Below are 20,958 nucleotides of genomic sequence, written 5' to 3'. Positions count from 1 at the left end.
TTGGATTTAGCATCCACTTATCAGGGAGACCATGTACCATTTGTCTCTTTGCTCTTGGCTTACCTCGCTCAACATGATTCCTTCTAGCTCCATCCATTTCCCTGCTAATGCCATTATTTTGTCATTTCTAATGGCTTCATAATATTCCATTGTGTATAGATACCACAATTTTTGGATCCATTCATCTGTGGTGGGGCATCTGGGTTGCTTCCATATCCTAGCTATTGTGAACAGTGCTGCAATAAACATGGAGGTGCACGTGTCCTTGTATATTGGTTCCTATTGTTCAGGGTAGATGCCTAGAAGTGGTATGACTGGGTCGTAAGGGAGGTCAATCTTTAGCTTTCTAAGGACCCTTCAGACTGCTTTCCAAAGTGGTTGTATAAGTATACATTCCCACCAGCAGTGTAATAGGGTTCCTCTTTCTCCACATCCCCTCCAGCATTTGTCGTTGGCTGATTTGTGGATGTGGGACATTCTGACTGGGGTAAGGTGGTATCTCAGGGTTGTCTTTATTTGCATTTCCTTCACCACCAGGGATGATCAACATTTCCTCATGTGTTTCTTTGCCATTTTTATTTCTTCATCTGAGAAGTCCCTCTTTAGTTCCCTTGCCCATTTAGTAATTGGTTTGTTAGGTTTGGGAGGGATTAGTTTCTTGAGTTCCCTGTATATACTGGATGTTAACCCCTTGTCTGATATATTGCTGGTAAATATTTTTTCCCAATTAGTTGGTTGTCTTTCTAGCTTGGTTGTGATAGATTTAGCTGTGCAGAAGCTTTTTATTTTAAGGTAGTCCCATTTGTCGAGTTTCTCTCCAATTTGTTGTGACCCTGGGACTCTGTTCAGGAAGTTCCTTCCTGTGCCTATTCAAGTGTCTCTCCTACTCTGTCCTGCAGTAGTTTCAGAGATTCAGGTTTAATGTTACAGTCTTTAATCCATTTTGAGTTGATGTTGGTGCATGGTGATAGGCTGGGGTCCACTTTTAGTTTTCTGCATGTGGCCGCATTTCTCTATTTTGAAGACTAAATTCTTCCAGCCTAGGGTTTGTGCTCTCCACAGGCTGGACTGGTTACTTTTTCTCACACCTGAGAGCTGGAACTACTTAGCATTCTCCAAAGGTGGTTTCTAGATTAGCAGCTGCCTGGGATTTGGTCAGCAATGCCAATGCTTTGGGCTGGAGGCCTAGTGAGGAAGTCATGCAAAGCCAGGTCTTAGCTCTAAGCTGCTTGTTTGTACCTGATCGGATTTGTGTCAGATCCGCAGTAGACACTTATGAGTAAGGAGGAAGATAGGTTTCTGGTTCTATTGGAGGCAAGAACAAAGGGTCACCAGGAGACCCACAAAGACTTCCTAATAGTTTACCATCAGCTTGTTAAGTGCTCAGAAAGCATTCTGCTTCTGACATCCCTTCTGGCAGTTCTTCTAAGCCTGGCTTCCTGCTTCTCTCCACTAGATGGCAGTAGCAGCTGCAGTGAGAGCCAGAACTAACGCCTCTTTCCTTGTGCTCTGCCCACTCTGCTCTCTGCAGTATTAACAGTCAAGGTGGCTCTAGGGGTCATGTGCCTTCCCCTCCTGGGCCTTCCCTGGGGTCAGCATGATTCATGATGGGGCTGGTGAGAAAGATCAGGGCTAATGCGGCCAAATTGGGGGCGGGGGGTGGGGTGTCTGCCTTTCTTGTTACTTTCCTACCACTAGAACATTTGAGGACTTGGCCTGGGCTGGGCCCTCTGGAATCTAGTCATTCCTTTTCATGACAAGCCTCTCTCCTCAGCAGCCATCTCTTCTGTGAGACAAACTTGTGATTTTCAGCTCTGGATACATTGTTCATTCACTTCAAGGAGATTTTTTTTTTTTCCTTAACACAGCCAGACCAATTAATTCAGGGCCTAACATCAAATTCCTTAATCAGTTTGATGTCCTATGAGAGTTGAGAACTACTGCTTTATTGGTTCAATAACCCCAGACTGTCAAGAAGATAATACCTATCACACACACACACACACACACACACACACACACACACACACACACACACACAAAACTACTTCAAAAAGCACAAACAACTGGATTGAAAAGGGCTTTTTTTCTCTTTTCCTTTTGTCTTGTTTATTTATTTGTCTTTTGTGGAGGACAAGGGAGCACAAAAATGGAAGGACAAAGGGTGAATAAATATGGCAGTGTTACTAGACATATGTCAATTTGTGGGCAGAGACAGGAGGGAAAAACTGACAGACAGACAGAAATATATTGTTTAGGATATGGAGAAACTGGAACACTGGTACCTTACTGGTGGGAATGTAACATGGCGCAACTGCTATAGAGAACAGTATAAAACTAGAATTTCATGTGATCTAGCAATTATCTCTCTCTTTCTCTGTGTGTATGTATGTATGTATGTGTGTATATCAAATATCCATGGACTGATGAAGGAATAAATAGTGTGGCATACATATACAGAGGAATAAACTTAGCCTTAAAAATGTACATACTGAGGAATATTACTGAGCCTTATAGAGAAAGGAAAACATAACACCCACGCATGATGTTAAGTGAAATAAACTAGCCACAAAAAAAGACAAGTACTATATTATTTAACTTATATGAGATATCTTGAAGAGCCAACTATACTGAGGCAAAGCATAGGTTGGTGAGTTCCAGGGACTGGTCAGATAATGGGAGTTACTGCCCAATGTGTAGAGACTTTCAGTTTTGCAAGATGAAAAAAGTTCTAGAGGGGCTGGGAAGGTGGTTCAGTGGTAGAGTGCTTGCCTTGCATGCATGAGGCCCTGGGTTTGATTCCTCAGCACCACGTAAGCAGAAAAAGAAAAAAGCCGGAAGTGTCACTGTGGCTCAAATGGTAGAGTGCTAGCCTTGAGCTGAAGAGCTGAGGGACAGCGCCCAGGCCTAGAGTTCAGGCCCCACAACCGGACCCAAAAAAAAAAAAAAGTTCTAGAGATGGATTGTAGGAATGGTTGCACAACACAGTAAATGTACTTAATACCCCAGAGTTTTATACTTTCAAATGGTAAAGAACGTTTTAAATGAAAACTCAGTCCTAGGTCCCAAGTTCCACAAACAAGTCTAATACATTCTCCACAAAGCTGTATAGCACATATGGGTTCTTTTGCTTTTCCTGCATGCTTTACTCCTGGGCTTGGGTGTGAGGAGCTGGCCCTTAGTGAAACCAAACCAAGGCTTCTGCTGTGACTATGGAAGGATGCCCTGGAGACCAGGGCCAGTGGCTTTGTGGTCCTGGTTGTTTATCAGTAGTCCTCTCCCTTGTGCTCTCCTGGGGATTTTTGCTGAGATCAATTAGCTGGCCTGAGGCAGCTCGTCCAGTGGAAGGTGCATAGCATAGGGGAGAATGCATGGGCTCGGGAGACAAGCACCACTGTCCTGAGAACGCTGAGCAAGCCTGTTAGGTTTATAGTCAGCTGCCAAATATACCCAACATTGATGGAGCCTTACTGTGGAGTGGGTTCAAGCTCAAAGCCTTAGTACTGCTAAGCTACATTTTCCTCATTTTGTAGACAAGGAGGCAGTCAGAGAGCTGACATGACTTGCTCAAGGCACATAACCTGCATGCATGGACATGGATTTGATGAGCTGCCTACTCCTAAGGCTTACTGTGCCTGTGCTCTGCACCCCTTCTGGCAAGGCTCCCTGTGCTAGCCAGTCTAGCCCAGTGAGGACTTGAAGAACTAACACATCATAACAATGTACATACCATTTCTCACTCTGCCTCTCAGCTCTAGCCCAAATGCTCCTCTCTCTAGAGCAGTGATCAAAGATAGATTCTGTCCTGTGCGTGCCTGGCCCACTAATAAGATCCTGTGGGCAGGAGGACTCTGCCCAGTGATCTGGACAGCAGGTTGGGCTTGGTCCAGCTCTAATGGGAGCCAGCCAAGCTCTGGAGCTGCTCCTGCCTGTCCAACAGACTTGTTACAGGATGGGAGCTCCAAAATGCCATGAAGTCCAGCTCTCTGCTTTTCCTCTTCCCCTTAATCTGAAATCCAGAGATTCAAAGGCACTTCTACCTGCCAACAGTTTTCTAACTCTCTCTCTCCTTAATCTATTGATCTTTCTCTCACACACACATACACACATATATGTACACATGACATTTTTCCAGTGTAATTCTGCATCAGGAGCAACTGATCTCAGGTTTTTAATGTACTCTGCAATGCCTAACACCCTAGGAAACTAAAAAAAAAAAAAATAGAACCTGCATCTTCCCAGAGCAAACCCTCTCAGGTATGAAGTACCTTATTGCAAACTTCAGATGGCTGCTCTACAATCCTCTTCATCAGTACAGACTGTGTCTGTAATTGACCAGCTGTGAGAGAGGTACTTTGAAATGTGCAGCTCCGCTCCTTATCAAGGCAAATTATACATAGGAGTACGATGAATGAGAGCAAGAATACTTTTCTATACTAGTTCACAAAGTTTTATTTTATAGTGCCTTTAATAACTTGTAGTGTGTACACAATGAAAAATAGTGACAAGGCATTTTTGGAAAGCCACCATACTAGTGAATAAGATTAAGTAAAGCAGCTGAGCGCTAGTGACTCACACCTGTAATCCTAGCTACTCAGTCTTATATAAGGCTGAGATCTGTAGATTGTGGTTCAAAGCTAGTCCAGGCAGAAATACTCTTACCTTCAATCAACCAGCAAAAGGCTAGAAGTGGGGCTGTGTTCAAATGATAAAAGCATCAGCCTTAAGCAAAAAAAAAAAAAAAAAAAAAAAAAGCATGAGCATAAAGCCTGGAGTGCAATGAAGCCCCAGTCCCAGCACTGAAGGAAAAAACAAGTGAAACAAAATTAATAATGATGCGCTTGAATAGGAACTGTAATTCAACTGAATGGCAATCCTTATCTTGAATGGAAAATCAGTCTTCTTGAGCTGTTTCCACTTCTACGCAAAGGAAGCCAGTAAAAATGCTGAAGGGCATCAAGGGGAAAGTAAAGGTGCATTTTGACCTTTGACAGTGGTCTTATGGTGCTGTTTGTACAGGATAAGTCTTTTTTTATTTTTTTAAAATTACCTCTAAGTAGTTGTACAAAGTGCACAGGATAATTCTTAACAAAGCATGGCTTTGCCATGGCATGTAGGAGGCCATAAGAAGAGATAATAATGAGGTGTGTTGGAGTAACAATATCTTGGAGTAAAAGACCAGAGCCTGGATTCTGGCTCTGCCATCAACTAGCTAATGACCTGGGCAAAGATAGTTAGAAATTGATCAACTTGGTTAGTGGATGCTTGCCCCACTTGAGATAGTTGTGACAGCCCATGTGTCACACTACAGGCAGAGAATTAATGCTAATTTCCCTGCCTGGCCCTTGGTCCCAGTTCTGATATCCCTATCAGCTGCATCTAGGCTGTTTGCAACATGATCCTCCTCAGGGGTGTTAGAAAAGTCAAGGTCCTGATTCCAGTTCCATCATAGATTTTCTTAGAGGCACCAATATTGTCTCCTGCCCTGACCCTCTCCCTTTCCTCAGTTTCTCCTCCTGTCTCTGTGAGATCCTTCTCCCAGGCAACTCTAACCGCAGGCCCATCTGGCTCCATGATTTCCCAAAGAAATAATGGTTTATTCCCCTCTCTCTCTCTCTCTCTTTGCCTTCTACCTAGAAGACTGGGACCATATCTGATGTATTTGAGCTGAAAATTCCAGTTTTCCCCTGGCTTTCCCCTCCGGCACCTCTGAGTAACCTATTCTCTCCCCAGTGAATTTAACTCACTGAAGTCCATTTCTAGACCATGCCCCCCCTTCATGTGTTAGAAGACAGTGCTGAGACTGTGAATGCTGGGGTTCAATTTTAAAAAAAAAACTAGGAAGTGGCACTCTGGCTCAAGCAGTAGAACACTCACCTTGAGCTGAAGAGTGCAGGGACAGCGCCCAAACCCAGAGTTCAAGCCCTCCAACCAACAACAACAACAACAAAACTAGAACAAAGAGAGGTATTGTGAAAAGTGCCTTTCATATTTCTTTTTCTTTTTTTCTGCTTTGTTAGAATGGGCCCAAAGGGTCTCTCTGGTCACTGGTCATTAGGGTAGGAGCCCTCTCTATATACGATTCCTTAAAGAGGGAGACAGGGTTGTTTCATTTGTTTAAGATCTGAAAGGATGAAGGAGGGTGAATGTGGTCAAAATACTTCATGTACATTGTGAAAATAGAACAGTGAAGCTGGTTGAGATTGGTTTGGAAAGAAGGCAAGAGGGAGGAAGGAGAATGATAGAGTGGGTGAGTTGATCAACGTACACTGTATGCAGATGCGGACGTGTCAAAATGCAAATCCCTAATATAGCTAAGTAATGGCAAAATTAAAAAAAAAAAACCCTCTAATTTTTGTTTGTTTTTGGTGCCAGTACTGGGACTTAAACCCTTGTTTCCTTTCTTGATTATTTTGCTTAAGGCTGATGCCCTACATGAGCCACTTCTGACTTTTTGATGGTTAGAAATAAGCCTGTTAGATTTAGCTGCCCAGGCTGGCCTCCAACCTCAGTTCTCAGATCTCAGCCTCCTGAATAGGTAGGATTATGGGCATGAGCCACCCTAACACCCAGCAAAAAAAATGTAAATATATATATACATATATATGTGTGTGTGTATAATATATGCAGCATATGTATATATAATATAAATAAAATTATATATAGTATATGTGTATATTATATATGATCTATAGCATATATCATGTATTATACATATATAACATTTTTATGTAAGAATAAGGGAGTGGCAAGGACAGTTCCCTAGACCTCTGCTGCTGTATGCTGTGAGGCATGTCACCTGTGGAACATCAGTCTGATCTCTAAGGCCTGGAGAGACCAAAGACAAGTCAAGCCCTTCCTCCTCTGCTACACCTCAGTGTCATCTGCTTCTCAGCAGTATTGGGCAACAGGAGATCCCCATTTACCCTGGAAGAGAGTTGGTCTTTCTGGCACCCCGTGGGGAGATCTCTTAGCTTTCTTCATGGTCGTCCTGCTGGGACTTATGTCAGCCAATGCCAAACTTAGCAGCATATGCCCCTGCCGGCTGGTGCTCACTGTAAGTCTGTGACAGCTACATGCTGGTGATGATGTCCCTTAGCATTCAGAAGGGAAGGAGAAAAGTTCACCTATACTCCTTGGCCCTGGAGCCTCAGGAGCCAGCTGATGGAAGCAGAGTGGCAGTGGCCACCTGGGGATTTGGACACATGGTAGAAAGGCTACCATTGGCTGTGCTTACCAGGAGAGGTGGAGACGATGGAAGGAGAGAGGTCATCCCACCCAACAGAGTGTCCCTTAAAGAGATGACACAATTTCCCCTTACTTGGAGCTAACTAAGCTGAACCTGCTCTCCCATTAAAGCAACACAGAAGAAATGGCATGCACAAATGTGGGTTGGGAGAAAAGAAGACACAGCAGAGGTCTGAGTGCTGAGGATGAGCCCATGTGCTCTGCTCTGGGAAAGTCAGAGGTGACAGTGCTTCAGGCCCTCTGGGGGCTTTTGCAGGCCTCACAAAGAGCTCTCAGGGCAGTTGGATGTTGCTGAGCAGGACAGAGTGAGTGCTCAGAACTCTTTTCACTGTCTGCCCCTGTGTTGCCTGCAGACCAAAAAGAACTCCCTGAGGTCTGTGTAGGACTGACATTGCAGCTTAACTCAGCCCTTCAAAGAGGGCAGCTGTGGCCATGCTTAATACTAGTGACTTATGCCTATAAACCTAGCTTCTCAGGAAACAGTTCTGAAGATTTTGACTCAAAGCCAGACCAGGCCAGAAAATCTGTGAGACTCTTATCTTTTATTAACCAATAAAAGAATGGAAATGGAGTTGTAGCTCAAATGTTAGAGCATTAGCCTTGAGTTAAAAAAAAAAAAAAAAAAAAAGCCTGCCGGGCACCCATGACTCACGCCTGTAATCCTAGCTACTCAGGAGGCTGAGATCTGAGGATTGAGGTTCAAAGCCAGCCTGGGGAAGGGAAGTCCATGAAACTTTTTTTGGGGGGGGGGAGGCGTCCAGTCATGGGGCCTGAACTCTGGGCCTAGGCGCTGTCCCTCAGCTCTTCAGCTCAAGGCTAACACTCTACCACTTGAGCCACAGCACCACTTCCGGCTTTTTTCTTTTTGCTTATGTGGTGCTGAGGAATCGAACCCAGCGCCTCCTGCATGCAAGGCAAGCACTCTCCCACTGAGCCACCTTCCCAGCCCCTGAAATTCTTATCTCCAATAAACCACCAGAAAACCATAAGTGACACTGTAGCTCAAATGGTAGAGTGCTTGCCTTGAGCTGAAGAGCTGAGGGACAGCGCCCAAGCCCAGAGTTCAAGTCCCATGACTGAGCAAAAAAAAGAAAAAAAAGAAAAGCTATACACATAAAAAAGAAACTGACTGATACTGTATTCACTGACTTTACTTTCCACACAGCCCTGTAGGCCACAGGAAGTATAGGTGTCTACTCTTGTACACAGGTGGGCAAAGAGATTATTGCATTACTGGTCCCTACTGCATCGAGGATGTTGAGCTGAAGACCCTTCTGAGCTCAGAACACTTCAAAGTCTTCAGTCTCCCTTTGAGCAGAGACAAACTGCTTTCTGTGGCTGCAAAGAGAACCAAAGCCCATTCTGACATTATCTCCTATGCATTAGATTACTTTGATGGAAATTTTTATTTACTTATTTTTCTGTCGGTTGTGGGGCCTGAACTCTGGGCCTGGGCACTGTCCCTGCGCTCTTCAGCTCAGCTCGAGCACTCGACCACTTGAGCCACAGCACCACTTCCCTATGCATTAGATTACTGATGCTATTGTAACAGATTATCATGAACTTGGGTCACTTTAACTGACAATACAAGTTCTGCAGTTCTGTAGATTAGAAGTCCAATATGAGTCTCGTTGTCTACATTCAAAGCATTGGAAGGGCTGTGTTCTTTTCCAGAGGGCTAGGGAAGAAGCTGTTGCTAGCCTTTTCCAGCTTCTAGAGGCCACTAGCTTCTTTGGGATGTCTTCCCTTCCTCCTTCTTCAGAGCCATCAATGTGCATCTGTCTGGTCCTCCTTCAGAATCACATCTCCCCTCCCTCCCCCCCCCCCCCACCACAGCAGAAAAAGTCCTCTGATTTTAGGAGGTTCTGCGTCCACCTAGACGCCTCCCTATACCTCAAGGTCCTCTTCTGAGACCCATCTGCAAAGTCTTTCTGCTGTGTAGAGTGGCTTAGTCCCAAGTGCTGGACTTGGACATATATGGAGAACTGTTTCCTTCCTACATCATCCTAACCATTCTCCTGACCAACCTGCCCCACCAAGCTAATCACCAATCAAGCTATGTGTATTCAGACTCAGGGTTCAATCTTTTGTTCCCTCTGCCTGGAACACCCCAGATTCTCCAAATCTTACATATCTGCATGGCTTGTACCCCACCTCCTTCATGCCTCTCAGATGTCACCTGATTAGAGAGGGACCTCCCAACTCCCACCCTCCCCATCTCACTGCGTCCTCCTTCCTGCTTTGCTTCCTTGTCTTTACCACCTCTGGCTTTTGTTCATGTGTTGTGTCCAAACTCCTCCCGTAGCACAGGGATTCTTATCCATTTTGATTATGGCTGCATCTAGAACAGTGGCTGACATAGAAGAGATGCTCAGTGTATATTTATGGAAGGAAGGGCCAAAGGGCCATGCACTGAGGACCCTGCAGAGAGCTTGTGTGAAGGACCAGACTCAGTGTGTTTGTCAAGGAAACTGGCAGAAGCCTTGGCAGAAGAGCCTAAGGATGGAAAGCCCTTTCCTTCTGATGGAGAAGTTCTTCAAAATCCTTTTTCCTGGGAAGTCTGCTCTCTGAGAGCACATGGGCTTAGCAACTCTCATTTATTTGGAATGATTGAAGACAGAAATATAAGGATAAGCCATGTCTTCCACATTCCTCCTACTATTGGAAATCTTTAGTAAGCTGACCAGAGTTACATCAAGCTAAAATCCATTTTCCATTTAATGCATTAGAGCCTCTTCATTGGGCCCCAGGAAGCCACGTGCTGCTGCAGCTGCTCCATCTGCCTGTGGGAGGGGGAGATGGAACTGACAGGCAGAATTCAAATGCCATCCCTAGTAATGGACACAACAGTCACAGGCCTACCGAAATTGAAACCCAGTCAAAGTGATAGACTGGCACTTCTTCTTGCTCTCCTTTGGGAACACTTTGACCTACTTAGAGGCAAACATTTTTGGAAGATAGAGCCTGGAGTGGGTTGTTTTTAGCATCACTAGCTATAGCTATCTTTCACTTTGATAAATAGCTTTCTCTTCCTGTACTCAGGTGAGCTCAGGGGCCGCTTGGCACAGGTCTCTAGGAACCTAACCTTCTGCTAGTAGCTCTGCCTCTCTGTCCCTGTACAACATTCTGGGGAAACACTGGATCCTCTGTGTGCTCTCACTCTCTTTACCAATATTCCCCTCCCCACCTTGGGCCTGGTTTAGACCAGAAAGGGATCAGTGGGCAGTAATGAAAAACAGAGAGTGTTGGATAAGATGATCTGGGGCTTAACACTATTGGGGGTGAGACAGCCAGAAGAGACAGGCAGGTATCAAGTGGGCAAGGTGTAGAGAAACACATTTATAGGGCAGTTGGTTGAACCAGATGTGTGATGCAGTAATCCCAGCACTCAGGAGCCTGAGGTAGGAAGACTACTGAGTCCTGAACCACATAGCAAGACCTTACCTGTGAGGAGTTACCCATGTGGACATTACACAGTTTTGAAAGAAATGTATGCTTGGAATTCAAATTAAATGTAAGAGCAGCATGCACATTGCCCCTCCTTTCTCTAATCTCAAGTATTTCCAGTCGCTGATAATTGTGATCCCAGTTCTTCTACTCTATGTCCCAACCTGGTCTGTTTCTGATTCTTTTGTCTATCTGCCCCACAAAACTGAACCAACTGTGCCTCCTAGAATTCACCATATTCTTTTTCTTTGTCTTTGCTCTGGGAACATGTTTGACCCAGTTTATATTGTATTTACCATAGTAATTCACATATATAGGTAAATGTTGTGACTTGCATATAGTAGATATTCAGATACTAACTACTTGTTGAATAAATCTTCAGGACTTGTCAAGAATTATATATATATATATGTATATATAAAGAATTATATATATGTATATGTATATATATAAAGAATTACATATATAGCCAAATGGAGGACCGGACTGTGTTACTTAGAGAAAAATTAGAAACTATCCTGATGTCAGCAATCAGGTAGATCATTGGTCAGAATTCGACACCTCAAAGATGAAAATTAAAGAACATGCACTTGTCAACCAAAGAACATATAAGGGACTAAATGCTGGGCATAGTGATATGCAACTGGAGCCCAGCTGAGGCTAAAGGGTACTTGGTGGAGGTTCAAGGCCATCTTAGGCAACAAAATGAGATGTCTAAAAAAGCAAGGGAGGACGGAGGATCAGAGGGAGGGAGGAAGAGAGAAAGGAAGGAAGGAAGGAAGGAAGGAAGGAAGGAAGGAAGGAAGGAAGGAAAGAACAAAACACAAAAAAGGACATAAGCAGAAGAATGGTCAAGGGACCAGTTGTCAGAGTTGGAGAAAACAAAGACCTTGTGTCCAAGTGCTTACTAAACTCTTCCTACTGAGTCCAATGAATGTTTATAGTCCTCAGCCCTGAGTTCATACTGAAAACTTAATTCATATTTCAAAACCATAGCTCTGACTCAGAAACAGAATCTTGGAGTGGTGTTAGAAGGAAGAATCCCTGTGAGGGAAGAGGCAGTAGAGTGTGTATGAGACATACAGGGCCTGTCCTCCATGCTCACCAGGAATCAAACTGGCAGCCTCTATGGGCTATGTTTTGTACTGTACTTGGCACAGAAGTAAGTGTGACTCTCTAGACCCAAGTAGAGGCAGGATTGCTATTCTGCCCCTGCCCTCGACTCAGTGGAGGTGTGGGGAAAGGAAATGTGATCTAGACAATTCTTGTACCCTAAATCTGAAGACAGCTCACCTAATGGGAGATACAGAACATCCATCCTGATAGACAAGCCCAATGCTGAGATCATGGTCTGGGTGTGACAGAAGGCATGTCTAACCTGACAAAGGCAGGGATTAGGGCTTGGGAGAAGGGCAGTCACACTGATGCCTTATGCCATCCCCAACATTGAGCAATCGCTTGCCTAGTATATCTGCAGAATCCAGAGAGTCTTTGGAGTTTGCTGTAGAGGGAAATGGGACTGAGATATGAAATGAACTTGCAGGTAGGAAGGAACAAAGCCTAATATGTGTAAAATGGATTTAGGCAGCCAGCATCTCTGAAGACAAACTCTGTCATAGATAAAAGACTGACACTTAGCCATTGTGGAATTTAAGAACAATCTAAAGATATCACTATATATAGCTCAAGTGTATTTAGCCTAGCTTTCTGAAATTAAAAACAAAGACGTGTACTTCCTTTTGTTAAGTCCAGGGATAGGTACAGCTTTGGGGAAAAGCATCTCCTTTATTAGATTATGCCATTAAAATCTCAATATCTGGCTCTTTCTCTCGGCTCCCCATTCCCCTCAAAACAGTGAAAGGAAGTGGAAGTCAAAGGTCTGTGGTCAAAGGTCTGTGGGTGGCAACAGCCTAACGTTGAACTTTGGTCATTTGAGACCAAACCTAGAGTACTTTTTGCACATCCCTCTGGTCGGGAAGCTGATAAAGAAGTCGGGGGGGGGGGGCACCGTTATCAGGACTAGCCCTTAAGCTTTAAACCGAAGGAAGGAAAATGGTTGGGTGCGATATTTTTAATAGAGATGAGGTGAGGGGCGGGGATGGGGGGAAAGGAAAGGGCAAACTTAGTAGGGAGAAAGACACTACTGTAGAGCTTTGAACCTTCAAACTCGGCTCCTTGTCTACCTCTCTGACACCCCCCCCCCCCGCCCACCATCTAGTTGTCTGTTTTAAGCCAAAGCTGATGATAGTGCGCTCTAAGGAGGAGAGAGAGTGCCCTGAGTTTGGTGCAGGGGCTCGGTGTGACCATACTCGCAGAGGCTGCCCGGTCCCCACAGCCACAGGCAGCATTGCGCAAGGCCTCGAGCGCGCGCGCGAGCGCTGCGCACAGCCGCTGGCTGGGTCCCCGGCAAACAGCTGGACCTTGGAACTCCGCCCTCCAGAGGCCCTCCCCCCCCCCGCCTCCTTCTCTCCCCCCCCCCCCCCGCCAGGCCCTCCCCCGCCTCCTCTCCTAAGTGGCCGGGACTCTGAGTAAGTCCGTTCGTGGTGGCGGAGGGGACAGGCGCGCTGTGGCAGCCCTGGGGCGACGCTGAAGTTTTCTCTCCGCTGCGCTGGAACTCACCCCCGGCTGCTGCAGCCGGGCCATGCGGGAGCGCTGGGGACGCGCAGCAGCAGCAGCAGCAGCAGCATGAAGGGCGGCGATCGGGCTTACTCCCGAGGTCCCTCTTTGGGGTGGCTCTTGGCGAAGTGCTGCTGTTGCTTCCCTTGCAGAGGTGAGTGGCGGTGGGCGTTGGTCCCTCCGGAGCAGCGGGGCGCGGAGCAGGCAGCTGGGGCCCGGAGGAGGTGGGGTGGGGAGAGGGCGCATGGCGAGCCGCCTGGGTGGCAGTTTTCCCAGGAAGCAGAACGCGTGGGATGGCTCTGTCCCCGGGGAGATTTTTTTTTTTTAACTTTCAGAGTTGCCGTTTGGGGTCGCATTTACTTCCTGGAGACATCAGATGTCAGGGTGCCAACCTGCTGGGAGGGTGCAGATGCGCAGGGTGTGAAGAGGGGCTGAGTGTGTCTGGGGCTCACTGCACTGCTCCTTTACCTATGGATCTCCGTCGGGACTCCGATGTGACTCCTACCTATAGGAATGTGTTTGACACTTGTGTCTACACTAGGAACTATTTTTGCCGAGTGACAATTTTCTTTCTCTGCTGAGGCATTCCTCAGGCCAGTGTGAATTTGCAGCTCTGGGCCTCAGTCCTTGGTTTTCATTAATTAACCGAGAAGTCTGGCTGTACCCAATCAGGACTGTGTTTAATTATTCTGCTCATTTTAATGTCGTCGAGGACACTTGCAGGAAATAACCAGTTTCCCCCAAAGTAGCCTGCAAATGCATAGGGTGAAAAGGATCCGGAGGGTGATGGATCCTGTAGTTTCTGTTCATGTCACTTTATCACTTTACCACGGGGAACCAGGGAAGAGAGGATGTTTCTGTGTCATTAGAGGTGAGACCAGAGCCTCCTTCTTGACGTTTGCCCTTTTTACAAAGTTTCTCCTATGGGACCTCTGCTTCCACACCTCGTCTCCGCTGTCGCATCTATGCAGAACCCTGATGCAACTTCTTCTAAGTGACCCTTCACCGTTCTCTAAGCCCCATACATGACCTAACCCTGACAGAGTCCCCCTGCTGAGCAGATTTATGGTTACAAAAACTAATTACTCTCACCTATCTTGTCCCATGTCGTTATGGTTCATAGTCCCAGTATTAGATTGTTCTGTATCTGCATTAATTAGAATATCCTAGAAGTATGTGGTATCCACAGGCTCACTTCAAAAGGAGTTGGCTGGGACCCTGAGAGCCTGTTTGTGAGAACTGAAGGAGGAGTGTCAAAGAAGAGGAGAGGAAGCAGGATATGGCCGGAGGGAATCTGAGTGGGTGGGTTTGCTCTGAAGGCTGTGGTGCCATGAGTGAAGGATTCCCAGGCAGGATTTTTTTTTTCTTCCGAGCCCATTTCCGGACCTCGGAAAATGTGGGGGTTTGGGCTTCACTAACCCAAAGCCCCTGCAGCCAGCCTTCCTCAGTACACAAGTGGCAGCCCCATTCCCTACAGGGTAATGGGCCCAGGGTCTCTAAGTCCTGGGTTTGTGGATTGCGCTAGCTCTCCCACAGTCTCAGGCCCATCAGAGGAGCAGTGGGGAGTCAGTGTCACCTGGAACATGATGGGGACCAGGAACATGATGGCTCTGTGGCTAGGACTAAGGCTCCTGAGAGAGGATGTTGCTGAATCCGGAACTGCAGCAGACCATGGACCCTCTGATGAAGATAAGAGACTGGACAATGAGAGCAGCTTAAAGGGAAAATGAAAGCGTCTATCACCTCCATGGAGGTGAAAATCTGGGGCTCAAGGTTGACATAGGGTGGCAGGGGCTTGCCATCTGAGCTATGAGGATACTCCTTGGGCTCCCCTGTAGTCTAGATCGAGCAGAAAAAGAAATGAGGCTCTCCTTTCAGCCTGAGGGCATCAATTCTCTGGAGAAGATAAGGTCTGTGATCTGTGTAAGAGTTGGCCCGCTACAGAGAGGGCTGCAGGAACGTCTTAGAAGTGGCTGGAGTAGAAGGTGTTCACAGCAGGGAGCCCTCTGCCTCCCTTCTGTAAAACCAGTTTCTCTGGTCTTTCAGACATGCAATTGAAAGGCAGCCTCCCCACTAGAGGGCTTTAAATAAAAGCAGCTAGTTGTTTGGTCTCTATACCTGCTCCTGAGGGAAGTTGGCTTTCTATACTGCCTGAGTAGTTTCCTTCCAAGCTTATGGATCAGAGCCTGCTGTTGTGAATTCTGGTTACTTGGCCTCCAGTCTTTGTCCTTTCAGGATATAAAGGGACACCTTCCTAAAACCTGAAGAAAGAAACACACAAGTAAAAGAAACCAAGAAGTAGAAATGGTGTGTGTGTGTGTGTGTGTGTGTGTGTGTGTGTGTGTGTGTGTGTGTGTGTGTGTGTGTGTGTGTGTGTGTGTGTGTGTGTGTGTGTGTGTGTGTGTGTGTGTGTGTGTGTGTGTGTGTGTGTGTGTGTGTGTGTGTGTGCGCGCGCGCGCGTATGCCAGTACTGAGGCTTGAATTCAGGGCCTTGCCCTCCACTTTTTTTTTTACTGAAAGGTGGCGCTCTAACACCTGAGCCACAGCTCCACTTCCAGCCTTTTGCTAGCTAATTGGAGTTAAGAGTCTTGGATTTGTCTGATTTGTCTGCCTCTGTTGGCTTTGAACCTCCATTCTCAGATCTCTGCCTCCTGAGAAACTAGGATTCCAGGTCACCAGTGCCTGGCTATATGGTTATTTTGCATTCAAAGCTAAGGGATCCATGCTGGAATTTCTCTGGAGATTCCTAATTGGCTATCATGGTTATCACTGAGATTAAGTGTCAAAGATTCAGTGGTAGTACCTTTGTGGCTTATAAATATCACTTCTGGTGGAAAACTGTATAATTCAGCCAGGCTTATTTTTTGATTTGGAAAGGTGGGTTTCTTTTCTTTCTTTCTTTGGTTCTGTTGAGTTTGGGAATAGTAAAAGGGTTTTTTGGAAAGATAGTCTACCTTGAAATGGGTGTTGAAGGAAGAAGAGAAACCTGAAAAACAAGAGTAGAAAGGAAATAGAGAGCAGGTGAGAAGAAAGACCCAACACAAATACATTTACAACTGCCTCTTTTGAAAGTGGGAAAACAACCTAAAGTGTGATCGACAATAACCTGCATGAGGCTGGAGGAAGATAAATCATTGCTGTCACACTCTGTGGGGACCCTGGGGATTGCTTTGGCTAGTCAAACTGTCCTTTAAGCCTAAAGAAGTGAGGCAGTTCTGGAGACTAGTTATCTTAAGGTTTAAGAAAACCGCTTCTTTCAAAGTGACAAAAACTATTTCAAATCACTTGGAAGTTGCTAAGTTATAAGTCCTGTTGGAATTTTTAATTTCTTAGATCATATAATCTAGATGTTTACTGACCAATTTTAAAGCCCTTCAAGTCGATTTGTTAGTTTTCTTCGTCAACTTATAATTAACTTTGGGAATGTGGTCAGGAGGCCCTTCTGGAAGCCTTTCCTGACCACCCTCTTCTCCATTATGTGCACGGGATTTATTTGTTCTTGTTTATTGCTCTATCGATGTGCCCTCGTTTCTCTGCATTTACATGGAGAGAATTCACTAGTCTGAGCAACTCAAGGAGTAATGAAAGGGGCTGGTGGCTTAGCTAAGGTGAGTCAGTTTACCAGGGGAGGTGCTGGAATCACATGATCATGGTCCTGTCACAGCAGAGATGTTTGGTTTCCTGCTTGACTATAGCTTAAAGAGTGCTGACCAGACTTGGGTGGGGATAGGGAGGAGGGCAGCAAAGAGTCCCTAAAATCTTCCTCATCTGTAATTGGTTTCTTCTTTACCTTTTCTAACTAGGAACCTTGCAGCTTGATAAGTTTTATCCTTGGCCTATAAATCAATACACCTCCTTTTATAAAGTAAATTTAATGTGTAAAACCATGACAGTAAGTTCCTTCAGAAAGGTGCTGCTAACCTTGAAGACATACCTTGTGATACTGTTGCATACTTGAACTCAATAACTAAAGGACAAAATCCTTGCCACCTAGATGCATGTTTTTTTTTGTTTGTTTTAAATTTCCTAATCTTCTAACAAGTACCCTGATTATGGTGGTGGTGGTAGTAGTAGTAACAAACTTTTTAACTGGCCATTTGGCATGTATTTGTTTTACCAATAGCTCTCTCTGCTCTTCTTTGCCTCCTTTCCAAGAATAATACTAATCTAGGGAGAAGTACACCCAAATCCTGTGCTGTCTTCCCAGATCTGCCTCTCCTAACTAGTAAGGAGTGTTATCCAGCTATTACCTAGATAACAGTGCTGACTGCTGGTTATCATGTCACCTAATAAAAATGAGACTAGAAAAGGTGTGGGTCTGAAACCTGAGCAGAAGGGGCTTCTCAAGCAGAAAGTGCTGCTGGGAATTAGGACTGGAAGTAACCTTGGGATTATTTCATCCTATCCTTCTTTTCTACAGGAGGAAACTGAGGTTCAACCATTAGTCACAGAATCCTTTTCCAGATCCTCCATTCCATTGTAGCATGTAACATGTAGCATCTCTTCACAAAGGCACAGCTTACTCTACTGAAAAGGGCAGAGACCATTCCCAAGCAGAAGCTCTAGGTTTGATAGTGGAATTATTTATTGCTCTTAGGGGTGATTATGTTACCTACCTGGTCTAATTTTTGGTCTGTTTTCATTTTAAAGAAACAGGGTCTCTGTAGTGTCAAGGCTGACCTATTCCCCACCCCCACCCCGCCCCCCGCCCCTGGCGCAAACCATTTTCCTGCCTCATTCTTCTCTTCAAGTAACTACTACCACAGTCATGCACCACCTCACCTGGCTTGTCTCTGTTTTTGATGTGTGCCCTGTCAGGTGGAAATGAATCAATGAAATGCATTCCTATCATTCCATCTTGGACTGTCCCTGGTTTTTATGTAGCACATAATGTTTTAATTCATTTGACAAATGTTTATGAGCTGACTGCATGCCAGCCTAGCGCTGGGTGCCTAAGAGAGAATGGAGATCATAATGGTGCTTACTCCCCTCGGCTGTGGGGAGGATTAGTTAAGATAATGTCTGCAAAGGGTTTAGCCAGGCACATAAAGTGCTTTTAAAAAAGTGCTGCTATTAATGATAACAATAATTCCAGACATAGACTCCCATCCCCAGAGAGACTCTCAACTAATTCTTTGTGGGCCTCTGGTTGGTCATATGGGGAAGTTCATGGTCTTGGCTCCAACTGTTGTCAGTGTTATGCCTCAGTGTGAAGTTGTCACTGGAAGAGAAGAAAGTTTGCCATTTCCTTTATATAAAAAAGCCAAAAATACACATACAAGCACCCCCACTCCCCGCACATACACGCGCATACACACATACACACACATCACTTCTAGTATCATAATCCTTGCATTTCATAAAAGAAGATCAACTGGAAGACTGGCAAGAAAACTAAATGTCCCCTTTTTCTTCTTCTGTGAGGAAAAGGAAGTATAAGAATCTGAAAAGATGCTGAGATTGGTAGATCAAGCTCCTTGGGAGACAGAGAGCTTGGTTTAGGCCAGCCTGGGCAAAAAGTTTTTGAGACTGCATCTCAACCAATGGGGAAGGTGTGGTGTTTAAGTGCCTGTTATTCCAACTGTGGGGATAAGAGGGCAGGCACAATGGCTGGGCCCAGTGGCATTTACCAGTCATCCCCAGCAACTACTGTCACCCTCAGGGAAATGCAAATAGGATTGCAGCCCAGACAAGCTGGGACAAAAAGAAAGAACCTGCTTCAAAAATAACCTATAGAAAATAACCAACAACTGGAGATAAGGCCCAAGTGGTCAGTGCCTGCCTATCAAGCATCAAATTCTCAGTTCAGTCCTCAGTACTGCCAAAAAAAAAAGGTTGGGAAATAAAGCTGGGCAAGTGTTCTACCACCTAGCTACACTCCTAGCTAGCTACTCTTCTACCCCTACCATCCCCCCTGTTCCTAAATTATCCCTGTCAAAGTTCTGGACATTTTGCCGAAGTTTGGCCACAGTCTTCTTTTCCCACATGGATGAGGACATGGGCAGGTTGGCTCCCTGCCTGGTCTATTCAGTGACTAATGGGGCATACCTTTCCATTTCTTGAGATTGGCACAGCTTTCTGTGTTACGCTTCCTGGAAGGAGGGGAACTCTGGTTACACCAGAAAGGCAGGTAGGTGTCTGTCAGGAGGCTTTTGCCAGGTAAAAAAGCAAAGACCAGTGTTTCTGAACAGGTGGCACCACATTCTTCTTTGTGACTTGCAGTGAGGAAACTGTCAAGTTGAAAGGAAGGAAAACCATTCTGCTGCCAGGGAAACCATGCTGGTGTACAACAGGATCTCTGGACAATTTCAATCTCTCCCTCTCTTTCTATTAGAAACTTCATATTGCTGTTGTGAATAAAGTGGAATTAATCTTTACCTATGTAAAAGCAAGTTCATACCACCATGAAAATACTGCAACATCTGCCACAGATCTCACATCCCTGTCTCCCACCTGCTAGATGTCTACAAGTAGTTATAGTGTTAATCTAGGGCTATGGTGAACATGAATATTACAGGCCAAGAACCACACACTCAACCTAGCAACCTTGTCCACATGTTCTTCCTCAAGCATGGAGACCATCAGCTTAGTGCTCCTGACTTGGGATTTCCTCTCAGGCTTTCTTTATGCTTTGCACTTTTCTTTCTCCATCTTCGCTCTTTACTCTTTATCTCTTCCTTTTCCCTTCCCCCAGCTCCAGGGATCCTTCTGTATCTGAAGGAAGGCCACTGCTTCCCTGGGGAATTCTTGTTCTGAGATGTTGTAGGGCCCAGTTGCCAGTCACTTTCTCCCACCCCTGGGTGGGGGATGGGTGGAAGGAGGATGAGCAATCGAGAACCATCTATGACTACTTTCCTGAACTCGTCTGGTTCAGGGTGCAAGCAGTGAAGGAGGTGGGTGCATCTTTGTTTCCTCACTCAAGATTATCTTGATTTTATTTCCTTTTCTCAGTATTCTAAAAGCAAACTGCTTATCTCTCTCTCTCTCTCTCTCTCTCTCTCTCTCTCTCTCTCTCACTCACACACACACACACACACACACACACACATACACACACACATACACACAGTTAAAAATTAGACTCTGTAGGCAAACAAAAAACTACAGTAACATAATCTAACCACCTAGAAGGAAGCACTTACATAACCAGTGACTATGTTGTTTTCTCTGTGTTTACTACTTTTTACATAAATAATTTCATACTTTACATATTGCTTTAGAACCTGCTTTTTCGTCTTCTTTTGAAAGTCTTTCCATGTTAGTGCATTTCCAGGTTGTTGTTTTGTAGTTGTTATTTGTTATAGCTTCCATTGCTAGGGCTGGTTCTAAGGGCCATATATATGCTAAGCAAGTGCCCCTGAGCAGTATCAACAGTCCTCTACGTTATTTCTCTGTGTGTGTTCTGGGCCTAAGGCTTTGAACTCAGGACCCGACCATTGTCTCTAAGCTTTTGTGCTCAGGGCTAGCTAGCATGCTTTTCCACTTAAGCCAGAGCTCCACTTCTAACTTTTTGGTAGTTAATTGTAGGTAAAAATCTCACTTGTTTTCCTGCCTAGGCTGGCTTCAAACTGATCCTCAGAACTCAGCCTCCTGAGTAGCTAGGATTACAAGCATCAGCCACTGGCACCTAGCTCCTTCAGGATATTG

The 20,958-nt window shown here is 45.3% G+C and overlaps 1 protein-coding gene across 18 annotated transcripts in view; it reads left to right on the top strand.

Moving 5' to 3' along the window:
- The window catches only part of Kalrn (kalirin RhoGEF kinase), a 611,632-nt gene that overhangs the window by 494,187 nt on the left and 96,487 nt on the right, over positions 1-20,958 (top strand). For 4 of the 18 annotated variants that reach the window (XM_070030035.1, XM_070030036.1, XM_070030038.1 and 1 more), the window contains exon 1: positions 13,245-13,465. The exons of the other annotated variants lie outside the window; for them this stretch is intronic. In XM_070030035.1, the coding sequence (XP_069886136.1) occupies positions 13,381-13,465 (85 nt within the window). In that variant the 5' untranslated portion in view covers positions 13,245-13,380. Of the gene's footprint in view, positions 1-13,244; positions 13,466-20,958 lie in introns of those variants that run through there. 18 annotated transcript variants of the gene reach the window in all.

This window comes from Dipodomys merriami, unplaced genomic scaffold, assembly GCF_024711535.1.
Source record: "Dipodomys merriami isolate MVZ:Mamm:240054 unplaced genomic scaffold, mDipMer1.0.p SCAF_2, whole genome shotgun sequence".
Classification (NCBI taxonomy): Eukaryota; Metazoa; Chordata; class Mammalia; order Rodentia; family Heteromyidae; genus Dipodomys; species Dipodomys merriami.
This window is presented reverse-complemented; position numbering and strand designations above follow the sequence as displayed.